The 26,008-nt window shown below is 45.7% G+C and overlaps 1 protein-coding gene across 1 annotated transcript; it reads right to left on the bottom strand.

Annotated features, from left to right (window-relative positions):
* Window positions 1-410: 410 nt before the first annotated feature.
* LOC143826755 (keratin, type I cytoskeletal 19-like) lies at window positions 411-13,098 on the bottom strand. The gene is made up of 8 exons (XM_077315737.1): window positions 12,546-13,098; window positions 7,469-7,551; window positions 6,652-6,808; window positions 5,592-5,753; window positions 5,325-5,450; window positions 4,490-4,710; window positions 3,149-3,165; window positions 411-1,322 (listed from the first exon to the last, which is right to left on the bottom strand). The coding sequence occupies exons 1-8, from the start codon at window positions 13,017-13,019 to the stop codon at window positions 1,297-1,299; spliced, it is 1,266 nt and encodes a 421-aa protein (XP_077171852.1). The 5' UTR covers window positions 13,020-13,098; the 3' UTR covers window positions 411-1,296.
* Between the last annotated feature and the right edge of the window lie 12,910 nt (window positions 13,099-26,008).

The raw sequence follows: 26,008 nt of genomic DNA, 5'->3' as shown, positions 1-26,008 counted from the left end.
GTGAGGTAGGTAGGGCTGAGAGAGCCCTGACAGGACTGCTCAGTGAGAACTGCTCTATCAGGACTGTGACTAGCTGGCTGCATGTAGATGGGCAGAGAATCAAGCCCGGCTTAGAAGTCACCACTCCTAACCAAGCTGGTTCTGAACTAATCAAGCCTAACCCCCTGGTGAGTGTGTTTAGGATCACAGCCTCATCTTGATTTAATTTATTTTAATGATGTCATGTCTGTGATGTCGCATTGTTCATCCATTGTTCATCCATATCAGCGGTGGCTCTAGATGGTGGAATTCAATCCAGTCGCCAGCCGTATGCAAAGTACTTTGAAAGTCACCAGAAAGTATGGATCATAATTGCTAGAGAGTTATTTGTCTTTTAGTTTGACACAATGATGAGCAGGAATATTTGCAAGTTGATAGTTGCAGGAAAGATTTTTATTAGGTAACACAGAGAGCGTACATTAAAGATAAAGAGCAGGAAAGGCTAAATCAAACCATCTAACCCTCAAATGTCCTTCAGCCACCCAGAGTGGGAGATGCAGAATTCAGAGTCCGAATTTGGGGCTCTTCCAGGGCTGTTTCATTGTGCAGAGGTGCCCGTACACACCTGCGGAAACTTCTTTTGATGCATTTTTTTAAACCCACATTTTTGGCACGCAAGTGCTTAGTTTTGAAAATGTTTTATTTTTTTGTGCACTTTTATGGAATGTAAAAAAAAGGAGGGCACCCCCCCTTCAAAATCTTCTGTTGTGCTAATATAGAACATAATTTTTTTTTTAATTCAGGGGTATCAATGATGCTATCGAGATATACCTTTTATTTTTCTTAATTTTTTCCATCTATAAAACCTGTAATCAGCTTTCCAAAACGCTTTCTTGCCAAAAGATAACTGGCGTAGAACCCTAGATGAGTTCAGGTGGGTATCCCTGTTGGCCTGAAGTAGCAGAACTCTGAGTTCCATGGACCCTTTGACCGACCAAGTTTTATTCAAGCCATGAGTTTTGGTGGGCGCGCCCACTTTCTCGGACACACGAAAGCTCACACCTCAAATAAAACTTGGCTGGTCTTAAATGTGCCGCTGGACTCAAATTTTGTCGAACGCCGGGCACAAGGAAACCCAAGAATAATAATGCTAAGGAAGTGCTGGATACTGCCCCGTCCCTACCCAGAATGCATATTCAAAAGCTTCTACTGCAAATGATTGTGAAATCCTGATTCCAAATGTCTTAGCAACGGCAACTGCTCCGGTTCTTTCTAGTGGCCAGACACCTTCCTTTTTTGAAGATGAGCAGGGCTGTGCTACTTCTTGCCATCATTTGTTTTGTCTGTAGTACAACAAAGAAGAAAGAAGGAAACATTATTAAATCCAGCTGCGCATCCAAATCCCAGTCTAAGACTGTTTATGCACTGGGCACTTCACTGCCCCAGCTCTCATGCAGGAACACAAATAGGGGGCAGATTAGGTGCACTGGGCCAAATGCTCCCCCGTGTGGATGCAGGAAGAGGTGGGGCAACCTGCCACAACTAAAACCCCAGCCTGCAACCCAGCATGAAACCTCCAGTGCATAAACGGTCTAAGTGAACAATCTCTGTGGTTTAACTCTCCTCTCTGTTTCCCCACCATGGGAAATTAGAAGTCAAAATGAACACAAACGTGTTGACCAATAGTCAGAGCTCTGACCCTTGTTTATATTTTTAGCCACTTACTGGTCTTTTTAATGAATTACAATACGTTTTTGATTTTTAATCTTTGTACAAATGAGTTTTATGTCGTCAACCGCCCCAAGCCTGCTATGCAGGGAGGGGAGAGTCTATAAATTAAACAAGTAAATAAGATAAATATAACTATGTTAACCCTGAATTTGGCATAATTACATTTAACTGGTATTTCCAGTTTTCCATGGCCCCTGGGCCCTGCTGAATTTTTTTTTTCAAACCTTCTGCCTAAAACATTTGCATATGAAGGTTCCACTCATAGCATCTGAAGACGCAGACTCTGAGCCATGAAAACCGATGCTGTTCACCTTTCAGGTTGCACAAACAGGTCTTGTTTACCTTTTTTTTCAGACTGAATCTCCCTTACTACACAGGTCTCAGTTTACTAAATCCATACGATATTCTTTCAACAGCTTCTGTTTAATGCCACAGTACTTAGCGTGGCATAGAAGATGCTCAAATAATAGGGTTGACCAGCCGTGGGCGGGGAAATAACTGGTGACTCTAGGGTCAAACCTGGGGAGGGCAAGGTTTGGGGATAGGAAGGACTTCCATGGCATATAATTCCAGGAGTGGTTTAAGGATTGGTGGGGGGTGTAGCACCAGAGCCAGCTGAAGGATTTGTGGGGCCCTAGCCAAGTACAATTGCAGCAAAAGCAGTCAGACAGGTGGAGGGAAGGGCCTCCACAGTAGAAAGGGGTCTCCCTCCAAGTGTCCTTAAATAAGGATAAATGAGGGAGGAGAGAGGCTATGGCCCTGATTCATGGGGGTGGGGAGACATTGTGTGGGCCCCTAGAAGTGTGGGGCCCAAAATACGTGATAAATGTGCTACATGCGGCCCTGTATAATGCCCTACAATTAATTGATTGATTGATTGATTGATTGATTGATTGATTCATTCATTCATTCATTCATTCATTCATTCATTATATTTATATACCACCCTCCCCGGAAGTGGTATTCTTGCTCCAGAGCAGTCATTTTCTCCAGGGGAAATGATCTCTATTGTCCAGGGATCAATTGAAATAGCAGGAAATTCCCAGGCCCTACCAAAAGGTTAGCAACCCTGTCAAAAGATTTATGATGCATCATATGCCTCAAATCAAAGGAAGCAGAAGCATGGAGGAAACAGTCAGAGAAGATGAAATTAAAAAAAAGAATGGTGTAGTATAGAGTTGGAACCATGGAGGTGCAGGCAGAATCAATTCAAATAGTGACCTTGCTAGAGACTTCCTCCTTCTAAGAACTTGGCTTTGTGGTCTCTGAACTCCAGCAAAAACCCAAAGGGTCCAGATTAGAGCCTTTCTCAAGCAAACCATTTGGCTGAAGAAGGAGTACCAGGCCAGAGATCTCAACATGCAAGCTTTGTAGCATAATCCATAATAGTTGTATTAAATACCCCCTCCTATTACAATATGAATGGAAGGAGCCTTACCATGGATTCCTGAAAATCTGTGGGAAACAAAGAGGAAAAATTCACAGTTACTTTCACAGCGAACAAGCCTTGGGCCATCACATGTGGGATGGTGCTATTTTCTAAAGCAGAATCTCTTGCCTAGTTGCCTTTTGCAATGCTGGGTCCTGCTTTTATGTTAGATATATAAATAAATCCAGACTCAGTTTCCAATGCAACCGTGGAGTAATGGTGGAATAGAGCAGGAAACAGATCTATTGGCCAGCCAAAGCAAGGCACCAGTCATTGTCTCGGGGCAATGAGATCAAGGTATAAAAATGCTTTACAAACTATATCATCTCATAGAACTCTTACCTAATACCTTGCACACTGTCCAGCCATGTAGAATATTAATACGCATAGTACTCAAATATTAGCCTAGGTTTTTTTTTCTAGGTAAGCCGTCAAAAAAGAGGGGTTCCTCCATATTTACATATAGTTATACCTAATAATATGTTTGAATGGGTGTAGAACATTTTAAGGAGGTCATCTTTCTTTCAAGTAAATATAGTCATTTCAGCGTCCCATTTTATTAAATCCCAATTTTGTTTCTGAAACCATGAGTGCGAAGGTTTGTTGTTGTTGTTGTTTAATTAAAAAGCAAAGATGTTAGAGATTGTGGCATAACCATCTGGTTCCATCCTGCATGGTTTACACCAGGGGTAATCAACCTGTGGTCCTCCAGATGTTCATGGACTACAATTCCCATGGGAATTGCAGTCCATGAACATCTGGAGGACCACAGGTTGACTACCCCTGGTTTACACTGCCGGGGTCTTAGAAGTGTATAATATTGCTTATGTTGGTCCTGCAGATCTCTCAGTCAGGAACCTTTTGTTTTATACAGAAGGAATGGTTCTGATCTACAGCATAGCAAATAAGAAGGCTGGTGATACGTTGGGGAAAAGGTCCGAACAATCTTGCTGCTAGGGTAGATCCCACATGACTCAGTCATTTTGTTTTTTGCTAATGGCTACCAAGCTATCATTGGGAAATGGTCAAGCAAGATGCATGGCCTGCTGTTCAATACACAGAAGTGGGCATTGGGGTTGCCAGGCCCTTCCTGGACACTGGTGAGGGGTGGGAAACTCCAGCAGATTTGGGAATGGAGCCTAAGGAGGACAGGGAACCACAGTGGGGTCCAATGTCCTAGAGTCCACCAAATCTCCCATTTTCTCCAGGGGAACTAATCTCTGTAGTCTGGTGATGAGTTGTAATTCTGGGGGGATCCCCAGGTCCCACCTGGAGGGTGGCATCCCTGGCACTCAGAGATCTATATAGTCTCTAAATATTAGGTCATTAGAGTCCATCAAGATAACTTACTGGAGATCTTGGCCATCCAAAAGCTTGCGGTAAGTCTCAATCTCCTGCTCCAGCCGGCTCTTGATGTCCATCAGGATCTTATAGTCACTGTTTTGACGCTCCATGTCTGATCGGAGTTCAACCAGCTGCCCTTCGATGTTGCTGATCAGACTCTGAATCTGGGCCAGCTGGGCGCTGTAGCGGCATTCCGTGTCTGCCAAGGTGTTTTCCAGTGCGTTTTTCTGATGAGAGAGATGGCAGGGGTGAGAAAGAGGGCTCAAGGATTAGGGTCAAAGGAAAAGTGAGAATTTTCAAGCATGGTATGAAGCTGAGCTTGGGAACAGAAACTTGAGATGCTGGAAGATTTATATTGCATATTTGATTCTATAACTCTGTACACTTGCTTCTCAGAAACCTGCCAAAGTACATTAGGTCCCCTTTCAGAAGCACTGTAAGACATTGATGTCTGGTGTACTTTAACATATACTCAAGGTTGACTCAGCCTCCCATCCTTCCGAGGTCGGTAAAATGAGTACCCAGCTTGCTGGGGGGTAAACGGTAATGACTGGGGAAGGCACTGGCAAACCACCCCGTATTGAGTCTGCCATGAAAACGCTAGAGGGCGTCACCCCAAGGGTCAGACATGACCCGGTGCTTGCACAGGGGATACCTTTATTTTTTAATCTGTCTGCATTGATTCAATGTATTTTTGTATTATTTCTTTTAGTTAATATTTGGGTGGGGGGTTACTTTCCCAACCACACCCACCCCAGTGCACAGCCTTAGTTGAAAGATTTGCATATTTCAGCCTCAGTGGTGCATTCAGGCGTGGAGATCATGGTCGCCGTTCACTTACCATGCTTAGCTGAGACTGAAGCTCAATCTCCAGGCCTTGGTAGGTGCGTCTCAAGTCTGTGATCTCCGTCTTGCTGCTCTGAAGCTGTTCGGTGTTGACAGCCACTTCTCGATTCAGTTCCTCGGTCTGTATTGGGGGAGAAGAAGTAAACCAGGATATGATATTTGCAGAAGTCACAAGCAATGAACCTTCTCGAACCTTGCGATGAAATCCCCCTTCCCCGTCCATTCCCCATCCATTCTTTCTCTTCCTGGTTTTTCATCTCACCTTGCTGTGGAACCAAGTCTCGGCTTCCCTCCTGTTCTTGTCAGCCATCAATTCATACTGGTCTCTCATATCAGCCAGGATTTTGGTGAGATCAATGCCTGGGGCAGAGTCAACTTCCACACTCACTTGGCCTCCAAGTTGCCCTGAAAGTGAAGCCATCTCCTATAAAAACAGGAAAGGCAGAGACATTAATTTATGGTATATTTCTTGTAGCAAGATCTCATTTCAATCACTGCTATTCGAAGGGATGTCTGGTTGGTCGGATCAGCTACCCTAATACGTGGGTTGTGGGTGAGTGTTGTGTGCCGTCAAGTTGCTTCCAATTTACGGGAACCTTATGAGTTAACGACCTTCAAAACACCTTGTCGTTTGGACAGATTGCATTAACAGTCCCGTTTCCTCTTGACATTTACTCAAAGGCTTGTGCTTTGGGTGTAGTGAGAGCCAGCATGGTACGTTATGCTTGTAAACCACCACGAGCCGGCTGGTCCGGAAGTGGCGGTATAGAAATCCAATAAATGAATAAATTTTAAAAATTGTGGTTACAGAGGGTATCCATTCTGGAGAACCAGGTTTGATTCCTCCCTCCTTCACAGGCTGTCAGCTGTGGGACCTTCTTTTAGAATAGTTCTTACATAGCAGTTCTGTCAGAGCTCTCTTAGCCCCATGTACCTCATGGGGAAAGGATTGTGTTTGTACGTTTTGTCTGTCATGGGGAGAGGATGGTGTTCGTACTTTTGGGTGTTGAAAAAATGGGTATAAAAAGCAGCATTTCTTCTTCAATTGGAAATGACTCCTTACTCCATCTTTCTTTCAAGACAATTGCTTCTGTCTAAAAGTTTACTAAAAAATCTATCTAATAAATAGACTCAATCCTATGAGTTGGGTCTCAACTACAAAGGCACAAGCAGTTTCTTATGTTAATCCTTGTTATGTCACTGGATGACCTTCGTATCAGTGCAGAACTGTCCTACATGAGGAAAGGTGCCCCTTTCCCTACTATCACCAGACATCTTCCGATGCTGCCATGGTTCGAAATGTTGAGTCCTTCCTTCTTTACCTCCTCATGGTTCTTCTTGAGGTAGACCAGTTCCTCCTTCAGGCTTTCAATCTGCAACTCCAGATCACTCCTAGCCATGGTCAGCTCATCCAGGACTCTGCGTAGTCCATTGATGTCACTCTCAACACTCATGCGCAGAGTTTGCTCTGTCTCGAACCTTTAAGGAAAGCCACAGCAAATGAATAGGAGTTGCTAAGCTCTAAACACGGTTTGAACCTTTTTATAAAGACTACAAAGCCAAGTGCCCACAAAAGTAGGCCTTCCTTGTTCTGAAAACCCCTGGAGCTACTTCTCAGGGAAAGGGCCAAGTTCTATGTGGATGGAACCAGGAAGATTTTTATTTATTTATGTTAGAGGAAGAAGAAGAGTTGGTTCTTATATGCTACTTTTTTCTACCAGAGTCTCCAAGCGGCTTACAATTGGCTTCCCTTTGCTCTCCCCACAAGAGACACCCTGTGAGGTAGTTCTCACTGGAACTCAGGGTGGGCTACACAGTGTGAGTCAATACAATCAACAGGATGGGAGATTTAATAAGCAACACATTAGGATTTGGGGGGTAGAACCCACCAGACGTCTATAAGACAGAATTGAAGCAAAGTGTAAATATTAATAGGACACTTTAAATTATGCAAAATCCCAAAACAGGACCCAACCACAGCAACCTGTACAAACCACAGTTCCCAATAAACTATCAAAGTAACTGTGTAATGCCTTTTGTACAGTGCTACCCTATTGCCTCCACAGAAAAGCCCTCTTGCATAGCTTAGTTTTGCACATAAAGTCTTTTGAATTCCCTATTTGTGTGGGATTTACTTACTTGGTTTTGAAGTCATCAGCAGCCAGCCTAGCATTGTCAATCTGCAGGACGATTTTAGAGTTTTCGGTTGTTGCATCAAAGATCTGGAAGAGAGGGAATAGCACAGGCTAAGGATCACTTGCTTTCCATTCAGGTCTGCTACTTCCTTTACAATCAATTTGGGGGTCAGTGCATAAAATTAGCTTTGTGTGGCAGAATACGTGGAAGGACAGATTTGCATTAAGAAGCTGAAATGGTCTTCCAAGCACTCTTATTGGGACTCAGCACTGCAATTCATAACATGCTTAACAAATCTTAGGGAAAAGTTGGCTCACCTATTAAGCCATATCCACTCCATAACTTTCTACTGATTTTGCTATAAGATGGTTAAACATTCGGAAGAAGTTCCTGGCAGAGCAGATACAGTGGAGCAGGCTTCCTTGGGAGGTGGTGGGTTCTCCTTTGGAAGTTTTAAAGCAGAGGGTAGGTAGCCATCTGAGAGAAATGCTGATTCTGTAAACTTAGGCAGATGGTGAGTGGAAGGGCAGAAGGGATTGTGTCCATACTGGTGGTCCTTTCTGACATGCCCGGGGAAATATTGATCACCACTTTTGGGTTGGGAGGGAAATTTCCTCCAGGCCAGACTGACCGGAGATTCTGGTTTCTTTCTTTCTTTCTTTCTTTCTTTCTTTCTTTCTTTCTTTCTTTCTTTCTTTCTTTCTTTCTTTCTTTCTTTCTTTCTTTCTTTCTTTCTTTCTTTCTTGGGGGGATCATCTGGGCATGGAATTTGGGTCACTGTAAGTGGTTAGGTAGTGGTGAGTTTCCTGCATTAAGCAGGATGTTGGACTAGATGACCCAGCAGATCCCTTCCATGATTCTATGGTCATAAGAGCATCATTTGGCGAATGTAGATTAACATTTTATTTTTTTAAAGGACTGGTTTAGACTCCAATTTGGTGCCTTTTCCACCTTGCAAGGGATTATGCAGATACAGAATTGATCATCATGAGCAGGGAGCGCTGTAGATCAGGTGCTGTCAATACGCATACCTATTCAATTAACTCTACGTTTCTTGCAATCTGGCTTATAAAATAATCAAGCAGTCACCTATAGAACAGCAGCTAAGTATGTTTCTCCACCGTAAAGGTAGACTCTAGAAGAGGCATGAGGAGGCGCTGAAATCTTCATACAGGATTGGAACCAACCAGCTCTTTAGTTGATCAAAAGGGTGGATGGAGACCTCATTAACCACTCAAAAAGAGTAAGGTATGCATTGGGAAGAAGCGAGGAGGAGAACTGGACAAGATGGAATAGGATAGTAGGCTGGATCCAGCCCCTAAAGCCATATTGGGAAGCGTCCGTATAAATGCATTGCCAGTTGGCCGCTTCTTATGTTCTCTAGAAATAGTCTCTAGGGCCAGCTCACATTCCTCCAGCCCCACCCTTCCTTGACCTACCAGGTACTGCCCTTGACCTCAGTCGGAAGCCAATATTTTTAAAATAATAAGTTGGCAATCCTGCTTGGGGTGGTTCTAGTCAGAAACCCTAAGCCTGGAACAAACAGGCAAGCATTGTTTCTTTTTTTTTTCTTTTTTCTTTTTACAATAACTGTTTGCTTTTCTGCTGCCCTTGTGTGCTTTTTGGGTGTCCGTATTTCCTTTATAAACAAACAGTATGCTTTGCTAAGGCAAAAATAAACCTTAGATTTCCCGCATACAGAAAAGATAAACGTGCATTTAATTCAACTAACATCTAGTATTTTATCCATTAAGGATAGCAGAAAGGTAGAAGGATAGTAATAAAAACCATGTAAATATTAAAATGATCCTGCCCATCTAACGCCGGCACATAGATTTCCCACAAGGCTTCTGGAAGGTGCTCTAACTAGGTTTTGGCAGATCTCCAAGAAGCTTCCAGAGTTTCTGAACCTGTTCTGCTAAAAAGGAACAGCCTCTTCCACTGAGGGACCTCATCTGGCTGTTCAGCTGCTCCTCTCCACATGCATGCAATGAGGGGGGGGCGTGGCATACGTATTCTCTGTCCTTGTGCGGAAAGCAGCAAAAATACGACCATTCCATAGGGAACCATGACCCCAGCAGTTTGGGCTCATTGTAACCCACCAAAGGGTCCCTCCTGTATTAGATGAGCCACTGAGGTGGAGGACGTGGAAAGCAACAAGGTTAAAAAATAGGCAGTGTATCTAGGAGTGTTGGCAGTGGTAGAAGAACACGGTGACCTTTTCCGCATGGGGAATTATGCCTGGGCTAGCACTCGTCTGGTTGCAGGGCTAACCACTGCTTCCACCTAATGTCGACACTGGCCTGGGCCTGTTTTGGGCCTGCCCCAATTCAGGCCCTCCATGCCCTGCGGCAAGGGAACGCAGGTATTTCCTCATTCCCTTTTCTGCCCCGGGCACCAATGGGCTTAGGCCGGGGCAGGCCCGTGTGGCCGGGAAGAGTTGGGTCTGGCTCCTCCCCCACCCTGAATCGACTAGAGTGTCCCGGAAAGAACATGAATGCCCTAGGCGGCTCCGTGGTGCTGTGCAGCTCTGCCGAGTTGCTTGGGGCATGTTTTTTTGGATTTTTTAAGAATGCGGTATTGCTACCACATCCCTAAACAGAAAAAAACAGCCCCCCACTGCTCACCTGTCTGGCAGAACCTTTCCACCCTGGCTGCCTCGTGTGGGGGGCACTAATCTGGGGTGGACCGCGTCCAGCAGTAAACATCTTCCCCCACCTGGACCTGGGAAGAGGCGGGGCAAACTGCCCCATTGCAAACATCTGGGGGTAGCCCAGTGTGGCACTGCCGGAGCAGAAAAGGTATTTGAGTGGAAACTGTGAACGCGGACACATGAAGCTGGATCAGACCTTTGGTCCCTCAAAGTCAGTATTGTTTACTCAGGCTGTCAGAAGCTCCCCAGTGTCTAAGACATCTTTAATATTACCTACTACCTCAGAGGTCTTTCATATTACCTACTATCTCAGGGGTAGTCAAACTGCGGCCCTCCAGATGTCCATGGACTACAATTCCCAGGAGCCCCTGCCAGCGAATGCTGGCAGGGGCTCCTGGGAATTGTAGTCCATGGACATCTGGAGGGCCGCAGTTTGACTACCCCTGTCCTTTCCATTGGAGATGTCAGGGATTACATACCAAGCAGATGCTCTACCATTGAGCCAAAGCTCCACAATCGACTCAGTTCTTAGGTTTTAGAGTGCTTAGAAAACCTACAGCATCTGTTTCACCAGTGAGGATAAGGTGGAAAAGTAAATATACGTGTACCCTAGGGGCAATAATGCCTCTAGCAAACCATCTTAAGCTTCTTATATTGTTGGTCACTGGCTTTATATCGATTGGCTAAACCTGCGAAGCTAGCCAAGGCTTTTCCTGGGTACAGTCTCCCATTGACAAGTGTACTGTGTGTATCCTGTGAATTAGGATCTCATGGGTATGTTCAACAACATTTTCTGCGAGCACAGGATCAGGGATTGCTGTTAACTCTATCAAAGGTTGCCTTGTTCACCTGCTTCATCATTCCACAAGGCATTCCACCAGGCTTAGGACGGCTCATGTGGACAAAGCCAAACATTGTATGTGAACCAGCTTTGAGGCTCTTTCAGTCTCAGTTCTCGTTTCCATTAAAAGACAATCATGATACCTGACCTCATGTGGGGGCTGTGAGGAAGAAAGAGAGAGAAAAGTCTGCTCACTCTGAACCTTAACACCGGAATGATCTGCAAATCTAAGCAATTTAACCCTTATAGATCTATGCTTAGATTGAACAGAAAAGGGGATACCTCTAAAATATAGGGGCTAGGGGTGAGGCTATGGCTTATGGAGAGTGCATCTGCTTTGAAAGCAGATCCCAGGTTCAGTCCCCTGCATCTCCAACTGCTACGTCCACCATGACAAGGAATTATAAAGCAGATGAAGCCTTTGAAAACTGCTACCAGTCAGAATAGACACCTCTGACCAGGATGGACCCAAGTTCTGACTAAGCGCTGTAAGGCAACTTGATATGTTCGGTACAGATCCCCTTTGCAAGCCCTGAAAGTATTTTGTGAGACAGTTCTATTTTTCAAAGAAAGAAAGAAAGAAAGAAAGAAAGAAAGAAAGAAAGAAAGAAAGAAAGAAAGAAAGAAAAAGAAAGAAAGAAAGAAAGAAAGAAAGAAAGAAAGAAAGAAAGAACCTGTTTAACCATGTACCAGGTAAAACATATCGAGAATCAGAATATCGGTGGTTGAATAGTAAAGTCAGAAAAAGTCTCATATAGTTCGAGATCTAGACAAATGCCATTTAACATACATAAAACCTCAATGCACAAAGGTTAATTGCCTCCGGTGACCATTAATAACGCAAGCGAACCACAAAGAACCGCATTGTCGGAACCAGAGAATAAGATAGGGAAGGCCATAGGTTGTGCTGCCACAACTTCCCCTGCCCTAAAATCGATAAGGGGATTGCTGGCATTGGACGAGGCTGAATAGGAAGGCATGAATAATTTTGGGTCCTCCGAATGGGAAGGTGGAGCCACAGACATCACAAAGCTGTCTGAACATGCAAATCCATGCAGGCACTTCCTGCAAACTGACAAAGGCCTCATTGCAAAACTTTAAAAAGGCGTTTAAAGGTTAATTACTTTCAAAGGATAGCTAGCACAGGGGTAGTCAACCTGTGGTCCTCCAGATGTCCATGGACTACAATTCCCATGAGCCCCTGCCAGCAAACGCAAAGGTCTGGCTGGACAACACATTTCCATCGACTCATGGCTAGCTTTCTCTGCCAGCTCTTGTGAAGCCTGAAGCCTGACAGATTGTTATTATGCCCATTTTACGGATGAAGAAATGGAAAAGAGGGACTCGGGATTTGGGGTATTTCCGTTTTCGTATTTGCAAAGCGGTGGAAATTTGGCTGAGAAACAAAGGGGACCTACTGTGTCTACCTGCAGCAAATAAAGGGAAGCTACTGTGGCTACGCAACATTAAATTGTGATTATCAGTGGAGGGGGGTTTCGTCCGCCACCACAATTCTGAGGGCTAGAATGTGGCGTCCATGTTTAACGCTCCCTTCAAGATACAGTTTGCAAGTTTTAAAGCCTTACCTTGTCTCGGAGATCTTCAATGATCTTGTAATACGGGCTATAGTCACGGGTTGCCCTGGGCCCCTGCTTCTGATACCACTCCCGGATTTTAACCTCCAGGTCGGTGTTGGCTTCCTCCAGGGCACGCACCTTATCTAAGTAGCTTGCCAAGCGGTCGTTCAGGTTCTGCATAGTTACCTTCTCGTTTCCGCTAAGCAGGCCGTCGCTGACAGCCATGCAACTCCCAAACCCCCCACCAGCACCACCACCAGCCCCAAAGCCACCTCCAAAGCCTCCTCCAAAGCCTCCCCCATAGCCGCCCCCATAGCCACCACCTAGGCCTCCTCCAGCCCCAGAGGAGACGAACCGGGCAGAAGACACGGACACGCCCCGGCCCCCCGACCCGCCATGCATGCTTGGGGCCCTGAAGGAAGCACCACCACCGTACCCTCCACCGGAGACAGAGGAGGATTGCCTGAAGCTGTAGGAGGTCATTGTGAGAGGCTAGGTGGGAAATCAACACACTTGGTGAGGCTCTCCTTCCCCGGTCTCTCCTTTTATGTCAGCCCACTGTGGGAGTTGTCCGTCCAACAAGCTGACATGTGAGACCTCTGGAACGGACCAGCCCTAAAGCACTTGCCAGCAAATAAATTTCTCCTCATTGGTCAGTCAGCCTAAAGTGGGTTGTGTTTCCTTGCCGAGTAGCTGTGTTTCTACCCACCCACCCCTCCCTTTCCCCGTGTCTTATCTCTCCCTCCCCTCCTTGCTTTTTACAACAAAAAGTGTGATTCACAGTAAGTGGCTTTCTGCTCTGGTTAAAAAAAAAAAAAAACACGTCCATGATAGTTTACTTAAGCACAGCTAAATCCTTGAGAACATACACCTGTCCAAATGCACACTGGTTCTTTTGTATAGCCAAGGTGGTTTTTAACAAAAAAATCTAACAAAGAATTTGTAGCTGGTAGTTTGCCAGATAAGGTGGGAAACACACAGCAATGGAATCGGGATCTGTCCTGGCAGGGATGCAACTGAGATAAGAAATAGCTTTCTGCTAGCAATAAGTTGAAGAAGAAGAAGAAGAAGAAGAAGAAGAAGAAGAAGAAGAAGAAGAAGAAGAAGAAGAGTTGGTTCTTATATGCCGCTTTTCCCTACCGGAAGGAGGCTCAAAGCGGCTTACAGTCGCCTTCCCATTCCTCTCCCCACAACAGACACCCTGTGAGGTGGGTGCGGCTGAGAGATCCCTGATATCACTGCTCGGTCAGAACAGCTTTATCAGTGCCGTGGCGAGCCCAAGGTCACCCTGCTGGTTGCATGTGGGGGAGCGCAGAATCGAACCTGGCATGCCAGATTAGAAGTCCGCACTCCTAACCACTACACCAAACTGGCTCTCAGTTTGAAGGTATTCAGAATGTCTCAGCCATTATTTCTGGCACAAAAAAGAGGTCCATTTCAAAGGAAAATAAATGCCTGCTTGAAATGACATTGCTCTCAGTTTCTTCTGCAGTAACAGCTGGACAACAACAGTCAGAGGTTCCTTGTATGAAACGGTGCACTTTCTTTTCTTTTCTTTTTTCATTTCACATATGAGAATCCTACATTTCCATGGGTGCAAAGTCACTGGTCAGTTTTAGGTTGCCTGCACATTGATATGCAGCTGGCTCCCGTGATGTGCGGCAGACAGACAGCAGTTGACAAGAACAGATAGAACAGTTGAATGCAGTTTGGTGCATTACTCTGATGCTGGGCGAGGTGCCTCCGGATTGTTACTCTTCCACAGCATTCCTTATTTTAGAGGAATGGTACGCTCACAACCCTTCGCTGCACCTGGTGGCCTAGCAGCGTTTGTTCCTGGGCCAGCCCAATGGGATGTCCTGCATGTTAGCGGCAGAATGTAGGTCTTGGATGAAAGCAGAAGAGGTGAGCTCATGAGAATTGTAGCCCATGGACATCTGGAGAGCCACAGCTTAGCCATCCCTGCCATAGACCATTTGCTGGGGAATTCCCTGCACCCATTCTTCTGGCCCTTTCTCTTTTGAATGTCAAGCAGGGTGTTGGTGATTGGGAGTTCCAAGAGCAGGATCCAAACAGCATCCCCCCTACAGACGCTGCATCTCTGGTTCCCCCATCTCTGGTTTGAGCTTGCCTTCTCCCCTTATCCAGCCACCTGTGGCTTGGCTCCCCACTTTCACCATGCTGTATTCAGTGTCTTGTCCCCCGCATTAGGGCATCCCTACCTGTCTGCTCACTTACCCCTCCCCTTTCACAGTGAGACAGAAGAAACAGCTAAGGGGAGACAAACCAGAGCCAGCAGCAGTTTCCCTTCCTTGCCTGCTTCTCATGGCTGCAGCCATCTGTTTACAACATTTTGTGGTGCTTCAGCAATGCAAAATGTCGCATGACCTTTTTGGTGTTTTTTTTTTGCAGCATCTGTAGATGTGTAGATGCCAATACTGAGTTTAGTGGAGGTTATATCCCAAGTTAGGCCATGGGGCCGGGGGAGGGGGGCGACAAGAAGTCACTCATGAGAACTAGAGACCTGTCTGCATAGAATAGATAATGCACTTTCCATGTGCTTTCGCGGCTGGATTTTCCTGTGCGGAACAGGAAAATCTACTTCTAAAGCACATTGAAAGTGCATTATCTATTGTGTGCAGACTAGGCCTAGATAGGAACCGAAGTGGGAGGTGGGGGTAAGAGCAGACAGAAGGTCAAGTCAGAGCAAGCAGAGGCAAGAGGAATAGTCATGGTCAGGATGAGGATCATCTTCATATAAACAGGCAGTGCCCAGATAGCTCCTTTCATACCAAACACACCACACAAGTTACTTAGCCTTCTGCAGAGCTGACATTGCCCCAAACCTATCTGGGCCAGCTAGACATGACTCACGTCTGACACAGGGATGCACTCTTGCTGCACCCCAGTGCCTGTCCAAGTGCTGAATCAGGACTGGGACTCTGCAGCCACCGTGTCCAGTTTGGCCCTATGTCTCACCAGCCTCAGCTGCAGTTCCCAGTATAGTACTGTCATGGGATGTTACAGCTCAGTTGGGAAATGCTGAGAAAGACGAGGGATGCATTGCTCTGCTCCCCTCCCACTCCAGAGTGGCTGTGTGTGGAACATGCTCAGCCTCCAGCCACCCACAGTTTCCCTTCTGAGCCAGAAGAAATTTTTGATCAGGCTCCTTAGGGGGACAAATACAGCAAGGGATTCTCCCAAATATTATGAGGGCTTCCCGGTGCCAACGCAGGAAAGAAACCCCTGTGTGGGAGTTGCCCCAGTCTAGATTGGTTGTCTTCCTCCTTTCTCCCCCTCCCTTTCAAAGAAGGCATCGGGTGTGCCCTGATTTGTTGTGAAAACTTGAAGCTCACCCCTAAATATTGACTACTGGAATGCTGCAGCCAGAATGGGCTTAGTTCTTCTTGGGCACTTTGCCCTATGAAGCTCCCTTCCCTTCTTTTCTGGTGACCACATGCAGCTTCCTCTCCCCGTGTATCCTGTGTGAGTTAGCAAGACTTGAGCAAGGATGTTAATGATAGGACATTTTGAAGGACATGGATTCATAGGATCACCGTGAGTCAGAGACCACTTGATGACACTAAACCCACACAAAGACGACTTCAGTTTTTTAAAGCCCTGGGATCATGTTCATCAGGCAGGAGCCAATAGCAAGCTTTGTAGCCAACTGCAGGGAATCCAAGTGACTCAAGTATAGGGCTGGCAGCTTTGGGGTAGGGAAACACCTGGAGATTTTGGAGGTGGGGCCTGAGGAAGCCAGAGGTTAGGTAGGGAAGGGACCTCAGCAGGGTAAAATGCCATAGAGCAGGGGTAGTCAACCTGTGGTCCTCCAGATGTCCATGGACTACAATTCCCATGAGCCCCTGCCAGTGTTTGCTGGCAGGGGCTCATGGGAATTGTAGTCTGTGGACATCTGGAGGACCACAGGTTGACTACCCCTGCCATAGAGTCCACCTTCTGTAGCAGCCATATTCTCCATGGAACTGATCTCTGTCACCTGAGGGACAGTTGTAATAGTGGGAGATCTCCAGCCGCCGCTTGGAAGTTGGCAACCCTACGACGGACTTCCCCCCTTCTGCAGTAGGAACCATGAATGAAGGCTCACAGAACCAGCCTGATCCCACTGCAAAGTCTGCGAACCAATTGAATCAAAGTTTGCAGACCAACTGGGGAAAAAAATGGCACTGGTTTTTACGTTCAACGGTCAACAGCTCCAACCATTTAAAAGCATAAGTGATGTTTCAGCTCCAATTGTTCACTGTGTGGTTTTTCGCTTGGGTGTGTCGAAGGCATGTATAGGTGACTTTCCTTCATTCATTGCCTGACATGCCATGTGTACACAACTGTCCAGAGTGTGTAAGATAAATAGCCCTTGAGAATGACACACAATAGCATCTCCTAGCAGATATTAACCTTGCTTCCTAATATCTCTACATCCTGTCCAGCACGGAGGCTAGAAAAACTTGCTAAACTAGTCCCTCTTTCAGAGTTTCTCAAGAAGGTGAAAAGTTAATTTCTGGGTGGCTGTAACCTTGGCAACAGGGTCAGGACAAATAGAAAACTCACAAATAGCTGCGGTTCTCAGGGGTTTCTATATGTTGCACCCCTTACAAAAATGTGAAGTCTATGACCCCAGGGGGGGGGGAATTTCAACCAGAATCAGTATGCAGACTAAGTATATCTGTATACAGTTGCTTAGTGCTGTGAGGTTCTTTCAACATTCCCCTCCCCTGCCACACTCAAATTGCAAACAAATTTCTTTTAGCACCTCCCCCCTAAGAGACAACAAATTGCTAAATCGGGACCAAATTATGAATGGAATGGAATTCCTGGTGATATTTGCTTCAAATATTAAGTGGCCCACTTTGGATGAGAAACAATGTGCAAGGGAAGGGAGTTTTGAGTCTTCCTGACTTGTGCAATGCTGGGGCCTGGGGCTAGGAGAGTAGGGAATTGCTCATCTTGAATGGTGCAATAGAGGAAAGTTATAGTTTGGAGCCATGGTTAAGATGGCAGTTTCTAATCTGGGCCTATTCTGCACACAATAGATAATGCACTTTCAATGCACTTTAGTAGTAGATTATCCTGTTCTGCACAGGAAAATACAGCTGCCAAAGCACATTGAAAGTGCATTATCCTATGTGTGCAGAATGGGCCCTGGTGAGCTGGGTTTGATTCCCCGTTCCCCCACTTGCAGCCAGCTGGGTGACCTTAGGCTGGCCACAGCACTGATAAAGCTGTTGGGACCAAGCAGGAATCTCAGGGCTCTCTCAGCCTCACCCTCCTCACAGGGTGTCTGTTGTGGGGAGAGGAAAGGGAAGGCGATTATAAGCCACTTGGAGACTCCTTGTAGAGCTGTTCTGACTGAGCAGTAATATCAGGGCTCTCTCAGCCTCACCACCAGAATTAAAGTTGAACGAGCTAACAATAATGTTCTTTGTCATTCTCAGTCTTGTTTGAGGCTGTCATTTGGAAACTCTTTGGGGGGCCCTGAAATACAAACAGCATTTATACAGTCATTGTTGACAGCAGGGGGTGGTAATTTTCTCTCTCAAGAAAAAAACAGTTTTCTCAAACCACACGGATTACCTCTTGCTAGTACCAGAAAGAAACAGGAGATTATGCCTGTCTGCTTGTTAAATCCCCTGATGCATAACCCAGGTGTGTGCAGGCAGATGTGAGCTACTTGGTAATATGGAGCTGGATACAGACTCAGTCCAGTTGTGGGTTGTGTTGTCTTTAACTCTCACAAAATGCTGCTCCTGTGGAATAGGAGAACCCAAGGAATGACCAGGGGCAGGGGGGAATAGATGGAAATTGTCCGTGCAGTCTCAGTGCAAACCACAGGAAAACCTTGCACATTAAAAGAGGCACTCTTGATTAAGTCATATCCTGAGAAATTGGAAGTCAGGGCAAATAAGCAAACACCAAACTGTAAAGAAAGACAAACAAGGTCAGATTTGGAAAGGCTGCTCTTTCTGTGCACTGCAAGACTGATTTACCCACCAGCAGGCTTTCCCTGCTTCCTTTTGCACTAGGGAAAGAAGGAGCAAAAAGACCAATTATGCACAGTGGGGGCCACACTGTTCCTAGTGGCGGGGGCAGCATGCCTTGCCACCTCCCATGAACTCACGGGGGAAGAAATCCCCCAACGCACACAGTCTGCCCAGAGTTGTGCATGCATAATTGTGATTATTGCTAATCTAAGTTATCTGTATTGTTTCTGTTTTATGTGAACTGCCCTGAGCCTTCAGGGAGGGTGGTATATAAATATAAGAAAGAAAGAAAGAAAGAAAGAAAGAAAGAAAGAAAGAAAGAAAGAAAGAAAGAAAGAAAGAAAGAAAGAAAGAAAGAAAGAAAGAAAGAAAGAAAGAAAGAAAGAAAGAAAGAAGAAAGAAAGAAAGAAAGAAAGAGGGAGGGAGGGAGGGAGGGAGGGAGGGAGGGAGGGAGGGAGAGAGAGAGAGAGAGAGAGAAAGAAAGAAAGAAAGAAAGAAAGAAAAGAAAGAAAGAAAGAAAGAAAGAAAGAAAGAAAGAAAGAAAGAAAGAAAGAAAGAAAGAAAAGAAAGAAAGAAAGAGGGAGGGAGGGAGGGAGGGAGAGAGAGAGAGAGAAAGAAAGAAAGAAAGAAAGAAAGAAAGAAAGAAAGAAAGAAAGAAAGAAAGAAAGAAAGAAAGAAAGAAAGAAAGAAAGAGCAGTGTGGGGGGGGGATCATGGGGATTCCACCACAGGATAGGGACATGCTGCTATGCCACCATCATGGGGATGTAGTATTGCCCCGTTCAGCTCCGCAGCACTGTGAAACCAAATGCGGCATGACAGGGAACGTGGAAGAATCCATGTTCCCTTGCTGTGGGCCATCTGAGGTCCTCATTCAGGCCTGGGCTGGGAGGGGGCCGGGATGGCAGCAACATCGTGTGTATACAGGAATTAGTCCAAGTGCTCTGTCACCACCAGCCCGGCCTTTCTGCCATAATGGTTCAAAGGGAACACTCTGATCCCAGCTGAGCCTCAGTGGAAGGAGGACAGAAGCCCTTGGAAGAATCTTGCTGCTATCCTGGCTCACTTTTCTTAATCCTGAAAGTAGCTGCTTTGCGAGGACGTTGGGACAGAACCCTTGGCATCCTTGCAGCTACTTCCTTAATAATTTGCAGTTGCCATGAGATGGCTTGTTTTGAGCAACAGTTCCAACTTGGCATTCCTCAGTCTCTCTCACCCTTGTTATTTGGCAATGAGCTGAAGTGATAAGGGTGATTGTAAATTGGAGGTGTGGTGGTGGTGGTGGTAGCAGAGCTAAGGCAGCTGTGCCCCAGAATCGATCTGGCTCCGAATGGGAGTTACACTGCTGGGTAGCAGTGTGTGGTTGTGTGTGTATGCATGAGATGTTGTGGTTGCATGTGTATGCATTGGGGTACTTGTGGACTGTAAGCTAAATATGAGCAGAAAGTCTGATGTGGTAGTTAAAAAGGCAAATGCAGTCTTGGGCTGTATCAACAGAGGCATTGCACTGAAATTGCAAGATGTCATAGTCCTGCTGTACTTTGCATTGGTTGGACCCCATCTGGAATACTGGGTGCACTTCAACAAGGATGTGGACAAAATTGGGATGCAAAGAAAAGCAACAAGGGCGATTTGCAGCCTGGGGGGGCAGCCCTACGGGGAAAGGCTGAGACTTGGGGATGTTCAGCCTGGAGAAGAGGAGGCTGAGAGGGAACGTTGTTTTTCTCTTCAAATACTGGAAAGGTTGTCACTTGGAGGAGGGCAGGGAGCAGAGGACAGGACCTACAGTGATGGGTTTAAACTACATGTAGAACAGTTTCAGCTAGATATCGGGAAAAGAATGTTCACTGTCTGGTAGTTATGGAGTGGAATTGACTTGCCTAAGGTGGTGGTGAGCTTCCCCTCACTGGTGGTCTTTAAGCCGCGGTTGGACTAATATCATGGATGCCGTAGGCAGGGGGTTGAACTAGGTGGTCTTTGTGGCCCCTTCCAACTCTATGACTCTATGAAATGGGGAGAGGGAAGAACATTATTTAACCACACCCCAAAATATCTCAGGGGGATTTTGTTGCCTTTTGTACTTGCCCCAGTGCTTGGAATAACGTCTTGGCAGAAGAAATTTCATGATAGCTGCAAATTACCACATGGGAAATGGTACGTTCTCTTCTACAAATCAGCCCTCTGTCTCCTGCTGACTAGAATTAGCAACAAAAGGAGCTCAGATGTTTGTCAAGGTGACTCAGTATTTGGCAAACTTTTCTGACAGAGAATAGTGCTTGGGGGTTCTCTGATGCATATCAGACTATATCCCCTACTTAATCATGCACCTGCAAATCCTTCAGTGTTAACTTGTACCGGATTCTGACTGGAGGTGCCAAGAGAAGGAAAGGCAAGAATACATGGGCACCTGAAGGGGCAGGTCCTAACAGATAGGACACACAGCTGCCTACTCACTGCTTGGGAGAAAGTCTTGGGCAAGATGCTGTACTGTTCAATGGGAAGAAACAGGCGTGGTAGTGAAGAGCTGTCTTCTGATACTAAATAGGATTAGTCCGTAATCTGTGACCTTTTTAAGACCCAGAACAAACCTATAACCACAAACCACAATATGGGGTGCATTTTTCATGTGTCATAGGTTGGGGCATGATTCAACTGTGGGCAGTACTGAAGACCAAGAGGCTGAAGACCAACAGCAATTTGAAAGCAGAAGATCTCAGGGGGGTCAACTACATGTTGACTTTCTTCACTCATTGACACTGATTTCCCCCCCCACACACACATTCCCCACAACTACACAACTGTGGCATGGAACTGCTTCTCCCCTCCAAAAAAGGTAAGTGGGCTTGGAACAATGTTAGGGCAGGGGAAGGAGAAGAGCTCCTACCAAACCCTTCAGAGCAGTTCTTACATCCCACCCAAGCATCAGCTCTCACACCTGTCTCCAGTCTCTTTAAAGCAGGGGTAGTCAACCTGTGGTCCTCCAGATGTTCGTGGACTACAATTCCCATGAGCCCCTGCCAGCAGGGGCTCATGGGAATTGTAGTCCATGAACATCTGGAGGACCAGAGGTTGACTACCCCAGCTTTAAAGCACATAGGTAAAAGGGGAAACTTCGGATTTTTACACTGAACCTTACTATTTACATATCCTTCCGTCCCTTCAGTGTCTGCCCATGAAACTAGCTAATCTGCTTTCAGTATCTTCTTGAATGGATGCCATGGACTGTGTAGGTGCTAAAAGCAGCAGCATGGTCGAGCTGATGGCATATGGAAAATGTGGAAACGCAAAGGAGATAATTCCCATGGAGTCATGGTGAGGTAATTAAATTGATTTAGGGGTGGCCAAACTGTGGCTTTCCAGACATCCATAGACTATAATTCCCATGAGTCCCTGCTAGCAAGGGAATTATTGTCCATGGACATCTGGAGAGCCACAGTTTGGCCATCCCTAAATCACCAAGAGCCTCTTGTGGTGCAGAGTGGTAAGGCAGCAGACATGCAGTCTGAAGCTCTGCCCATGAGGCTGGGAGTTCAATCCCAGCAGCCGGCTCCAGGTTGACTCAGCCTTCCATCCTTCCGAGGTCGGTCAAATGAGGACCCAGCTTGCTTGCTGGGGGGTAAACGGTAATGACTGGGGAAGGCACTGGCAAACCACCCCGTATTGAGTCTGCCATGAAAACGCTGGAGGGCGTCACTCCAAGGGTCAGACAGGACCCGGTGCTTGCGCAGGGGATACCTTTCAAATCACCAGGACTCCATGGGAATTTTCTCAATTATCCAGGTTATCAGACTGAGTAATAGCAGCTGCAAGCAGCAATGACATGTCCCTGTAGTGCAGGTTCCTCCTGTGCTTGTGGAAAGCCCATAGCTATCATTGCATTACTCCACTTACTAGGGCTGTGGCCATATCAGATCTAGGGTTCCTGTAAGGAGGTGACCCTCCAAATATAATCACTCTGAGCTGTCTTCAGTCTTCTACCCAGTTTCTCTCAGTTCTCACAGGGCATAATTTGTAATTAAGTTGTTAGCACGCCTGTTACCTAGCTCCTATCTTTGTTCTCAGTTCACACTGATTTTCATTATCATCTGCAGCTAGCCTCTGGCTGAATTATAGAATGGTGGGGATTACATAACTACTTATCATGCAAAGGATGCCTGAATAGTTTCCCCCCTCCCCAAAATGATAGGTAACTACGGAAGCTGTTCTGAACAGATGAATAGAAGATTAAGCAATCATTTGCCAATAGAACGAAGTCAGGGCCAAACAACAGATGATATTGATGATTTATGATTAGAAGAATGCCAGATGGGTAGTTAGGCTCCAAGAGTAGCAGCTGGGTGGGAAGAATATGGATTAAGGCTGTGGCAATGAGGGAAGGGGCTGTTTGTGCTGTTTTCCATTCTGTGCTGTTTTCCCTATTAAAAATGGCCTTTTCTTGGTTACTTTTATCCTCAGTAAGGTGTGCGTGGGGGGGGGGAGGCACCTCATATTGTGGCTATATTTTCACTACCTGTACTCAATGCAACATTCAGCTCAGTGATGCAGTAGGATTAATTAAGTCCATCCTTTACTCAGGGCCGTGATCCCACTTACGCACTGGGAATTCCAGTTATGAAGTTCCCACATCACAGGGAGCTGGACTGAGAAATAATATACAGTCAGGATTGAGAGTCTGTTGAGTCATCATGGAGAATAAGGATTCCTGTTATGAGCATTGCTGGGAAGATACAGATCATCATCATTGTTAACACACATCAATACGATAAACCCCTCTCTCATAGCCTGTGCAAATACTCTCACAGCAGGATAGAGCAGGTGGCTTAGCCCTTGGTTACACGTATGCTATATTTAACTATATTGCTTCTTTTAATGCCCGCACAGTCCATGGCATCTATTCAAAAAGAGACTGAAAGAAGATTAGCTAGTTTCATGGGCCGACACCAAAGGGACACAGATATATCTAAATAGGAAGTTTCAGTGCAAATATCTCGTGATTATTTAACTAGTATTAATCTCCCCTCATTTGTGTGTTCCTTCAGACACAACATTATTCCTCACACTCCTCCAATTAGCCCAGCCTTTTCAATTTTTCCAGCATGGAGAAACCCCTGAGACATTCAGGCTTCAAAAAATCCCAGAAGTGGCGTGATCATACAGAACATGATTGGGACGCATAGCTGTATACATGCCCACCCAGTGCTCACATCCCACTTGCCTTGACAACCATTCCTTACCTCACATGCAGTTCATCTGAGCTCTATAAGAGGGATTTGATTAATAAATTAAGTAAATGAACGTTTTCCCCTCATTGAATGCAGTCTAGCCGCCAGCAGGATTCTTGTTAGATGAGACAACACACACAGGGGAAAAAGCTTTACTACTACAGAGGAAAGAAAGATGGCAGATGGCCCTTATTTCAGGCAGCAAAGGGAGAGAAGAAAGATGGCAGGCATCCCTGAGTGAAAGGGAAGACTTTACTGGGAAGCAGCTTAGGAAAATGGGAGTTTCCAGCTAGGAGAGGGACAACGGCAGGGCTGGGCGGCGGGGGCTAATCCGACATAATTGTCCTGGTTACCATTGAGCTTCAAGGTAATTGGAAAACTCACTTTCAAATAACCCAAACATATAACGAATGGAAAGTCAGCTGAGAGCTGAAGGGAATGAAATATATGCAGAATGGAAAGTTATAGCAGGCTGAGTTCGGTGACAAAAGTGATGGGGGAGAAAAACTAAAAAGAAACACCAATGGAAATGGGCCACAAAAGTGGAGTAAAATGCCAATGCAAAATAGCCCTTTATCATTACACCACACTACTGATTGTACCCCTTCCATTTGACCTTTGAAAACATTCATCATGGAATTTATGTGTGCTCTCCCTCAGCATGTGATGGTCAACATGTGGATAGACCACTTGCATGGGGCTTTTGTACAGATACAATGTTAAATGTTGTTATCTGCCTTTGAACATATTAATGGAGCTGGCAGGGTAGTAGTTCTGCCCATGCAGCTCGGCTAGGGTGCTGGGTCTTCTGAACACCAACTATGCACATGCAGGATCTCATGTAACATTATGAACTGCAGAAGACCTTGTAGGGGATATGGCAGCCAGTTCGTAACACAACAGGCCAGGACAAATATGAGCCAGGTAAATACAAAAGTCAGCACTTGATTAGGTAATCTCTAGCCACACATTTGTGGCAGGCTATAAGAGAGCTCTCCCATCCTTCCTTAAGGCACATTTTAAGAGCATACCATATTTTAAGACTTTGAGTAAATAACCTCCCACTATTCTTTCTATTTTCTCTCCATCCCCTGCAGATTTTCTTTCACCCATAGCCAAAAGCTTACTCCTTGGCTGAATTCCTTTTACTGTGTTTTATTATCCGAGCCTTTCCTATGTCCCAGAATGTACTTTTTTCTGGAAAAAATATAATTCCAGTTATGGTAGATTCCTCTCCCTCCTCCTACACAAGCCTCCCTGGACTACAATTCCCATGAGCCCGTGCCAGCACATGTCCATGGACATCTGGAGACCCACAGTTTGGCCACCTCTTGAAAGATTGATTGATTCATTGATTGATTGATTGATTGATTGATTGATTGATTGATTCATTCATTCATTCATTCATTCATTCATTCATTCATTCATAATTCAACTTCTATACTGCCACTCCCAAAAAATCTCATGGCAGTTCACAACACAAATATATAAAACCTCATAAAACAATAGTAAAATCTCCAATTTACCTCCTCATTGGCGAAACTCCCTCCTCCTTCCTGGCTCGCAGATCATCTGGAAGTGAGCCTCAGGGAGATCTTCCCAGGAGTAGCTGATGACTTATGTGAGGGGCCCCTGATCTTCCTTGCCCTGGCCTCAACCAAAAACCTGGTGGAAGAGCTCCATTATACAGGCCCTGCTCCCCCGTCTATAAAAGTTGTCCACTCAGAGCAGATAACAATAGTGTGATGATAGCAAGTCCTTGCACTGATCTGGATTGGCCAGGCTAGCCTGATGGGAGACCATGAAGGATATCTGGGGTTGCGATTCAGAGGCAGCCAAGGGCAAACCACCTCTCTTGCCTTGAAACCCCTGCGGGTTGCCACAAGTTGACTGCAAGTCACCACGACTTGATGGGACTGTCTACCAACAGGAAATCGTCAGGAGTAAGGGACGTAGATGTTGGCTCAATGGCAGAACATCAACTTGGAATGAAAATGGCCCCTGGTTCAATCTCCAGCTAAAAGGACCAGGTGGTAGGTGATGTTAAAGACTCTACTGGAGACCTGGAGACCTGCTGCCAGGCTCGGTAAATAACACTCATCTTAATGGACCAGTGGCCTGATTTAATATAAGGCAACTTTATGTCTTCTTCCGAAACCTAGGCCAATTCTGCACACGTTGGATAATGCACTTTCAATGCACTGTAAAAGCAGATTTTCCTGTTCCGCACAGGAAAATTCAGCTGCAAAAGC

The sequence above is a fragment of the Paroedura picta genome, chromosome 16 (genome assembly GCF_049243985.1).
Source record: "Paroedura picta isolate Pp20150507F chromosome 16, Ppicta_v3.0, whole genome shotgun sequence".
Classification (NCBI taxonomy): Eukaryota; Metazoa; Chordata; class Lepidosauria; order Squamata; family Gekkonidae; genus Paroedura; species Paroedura picta.
Note: the sequence above shows the minus strand (reverse complement) of the source record. Positions and strands in the feature narration are given on the sequence as shown.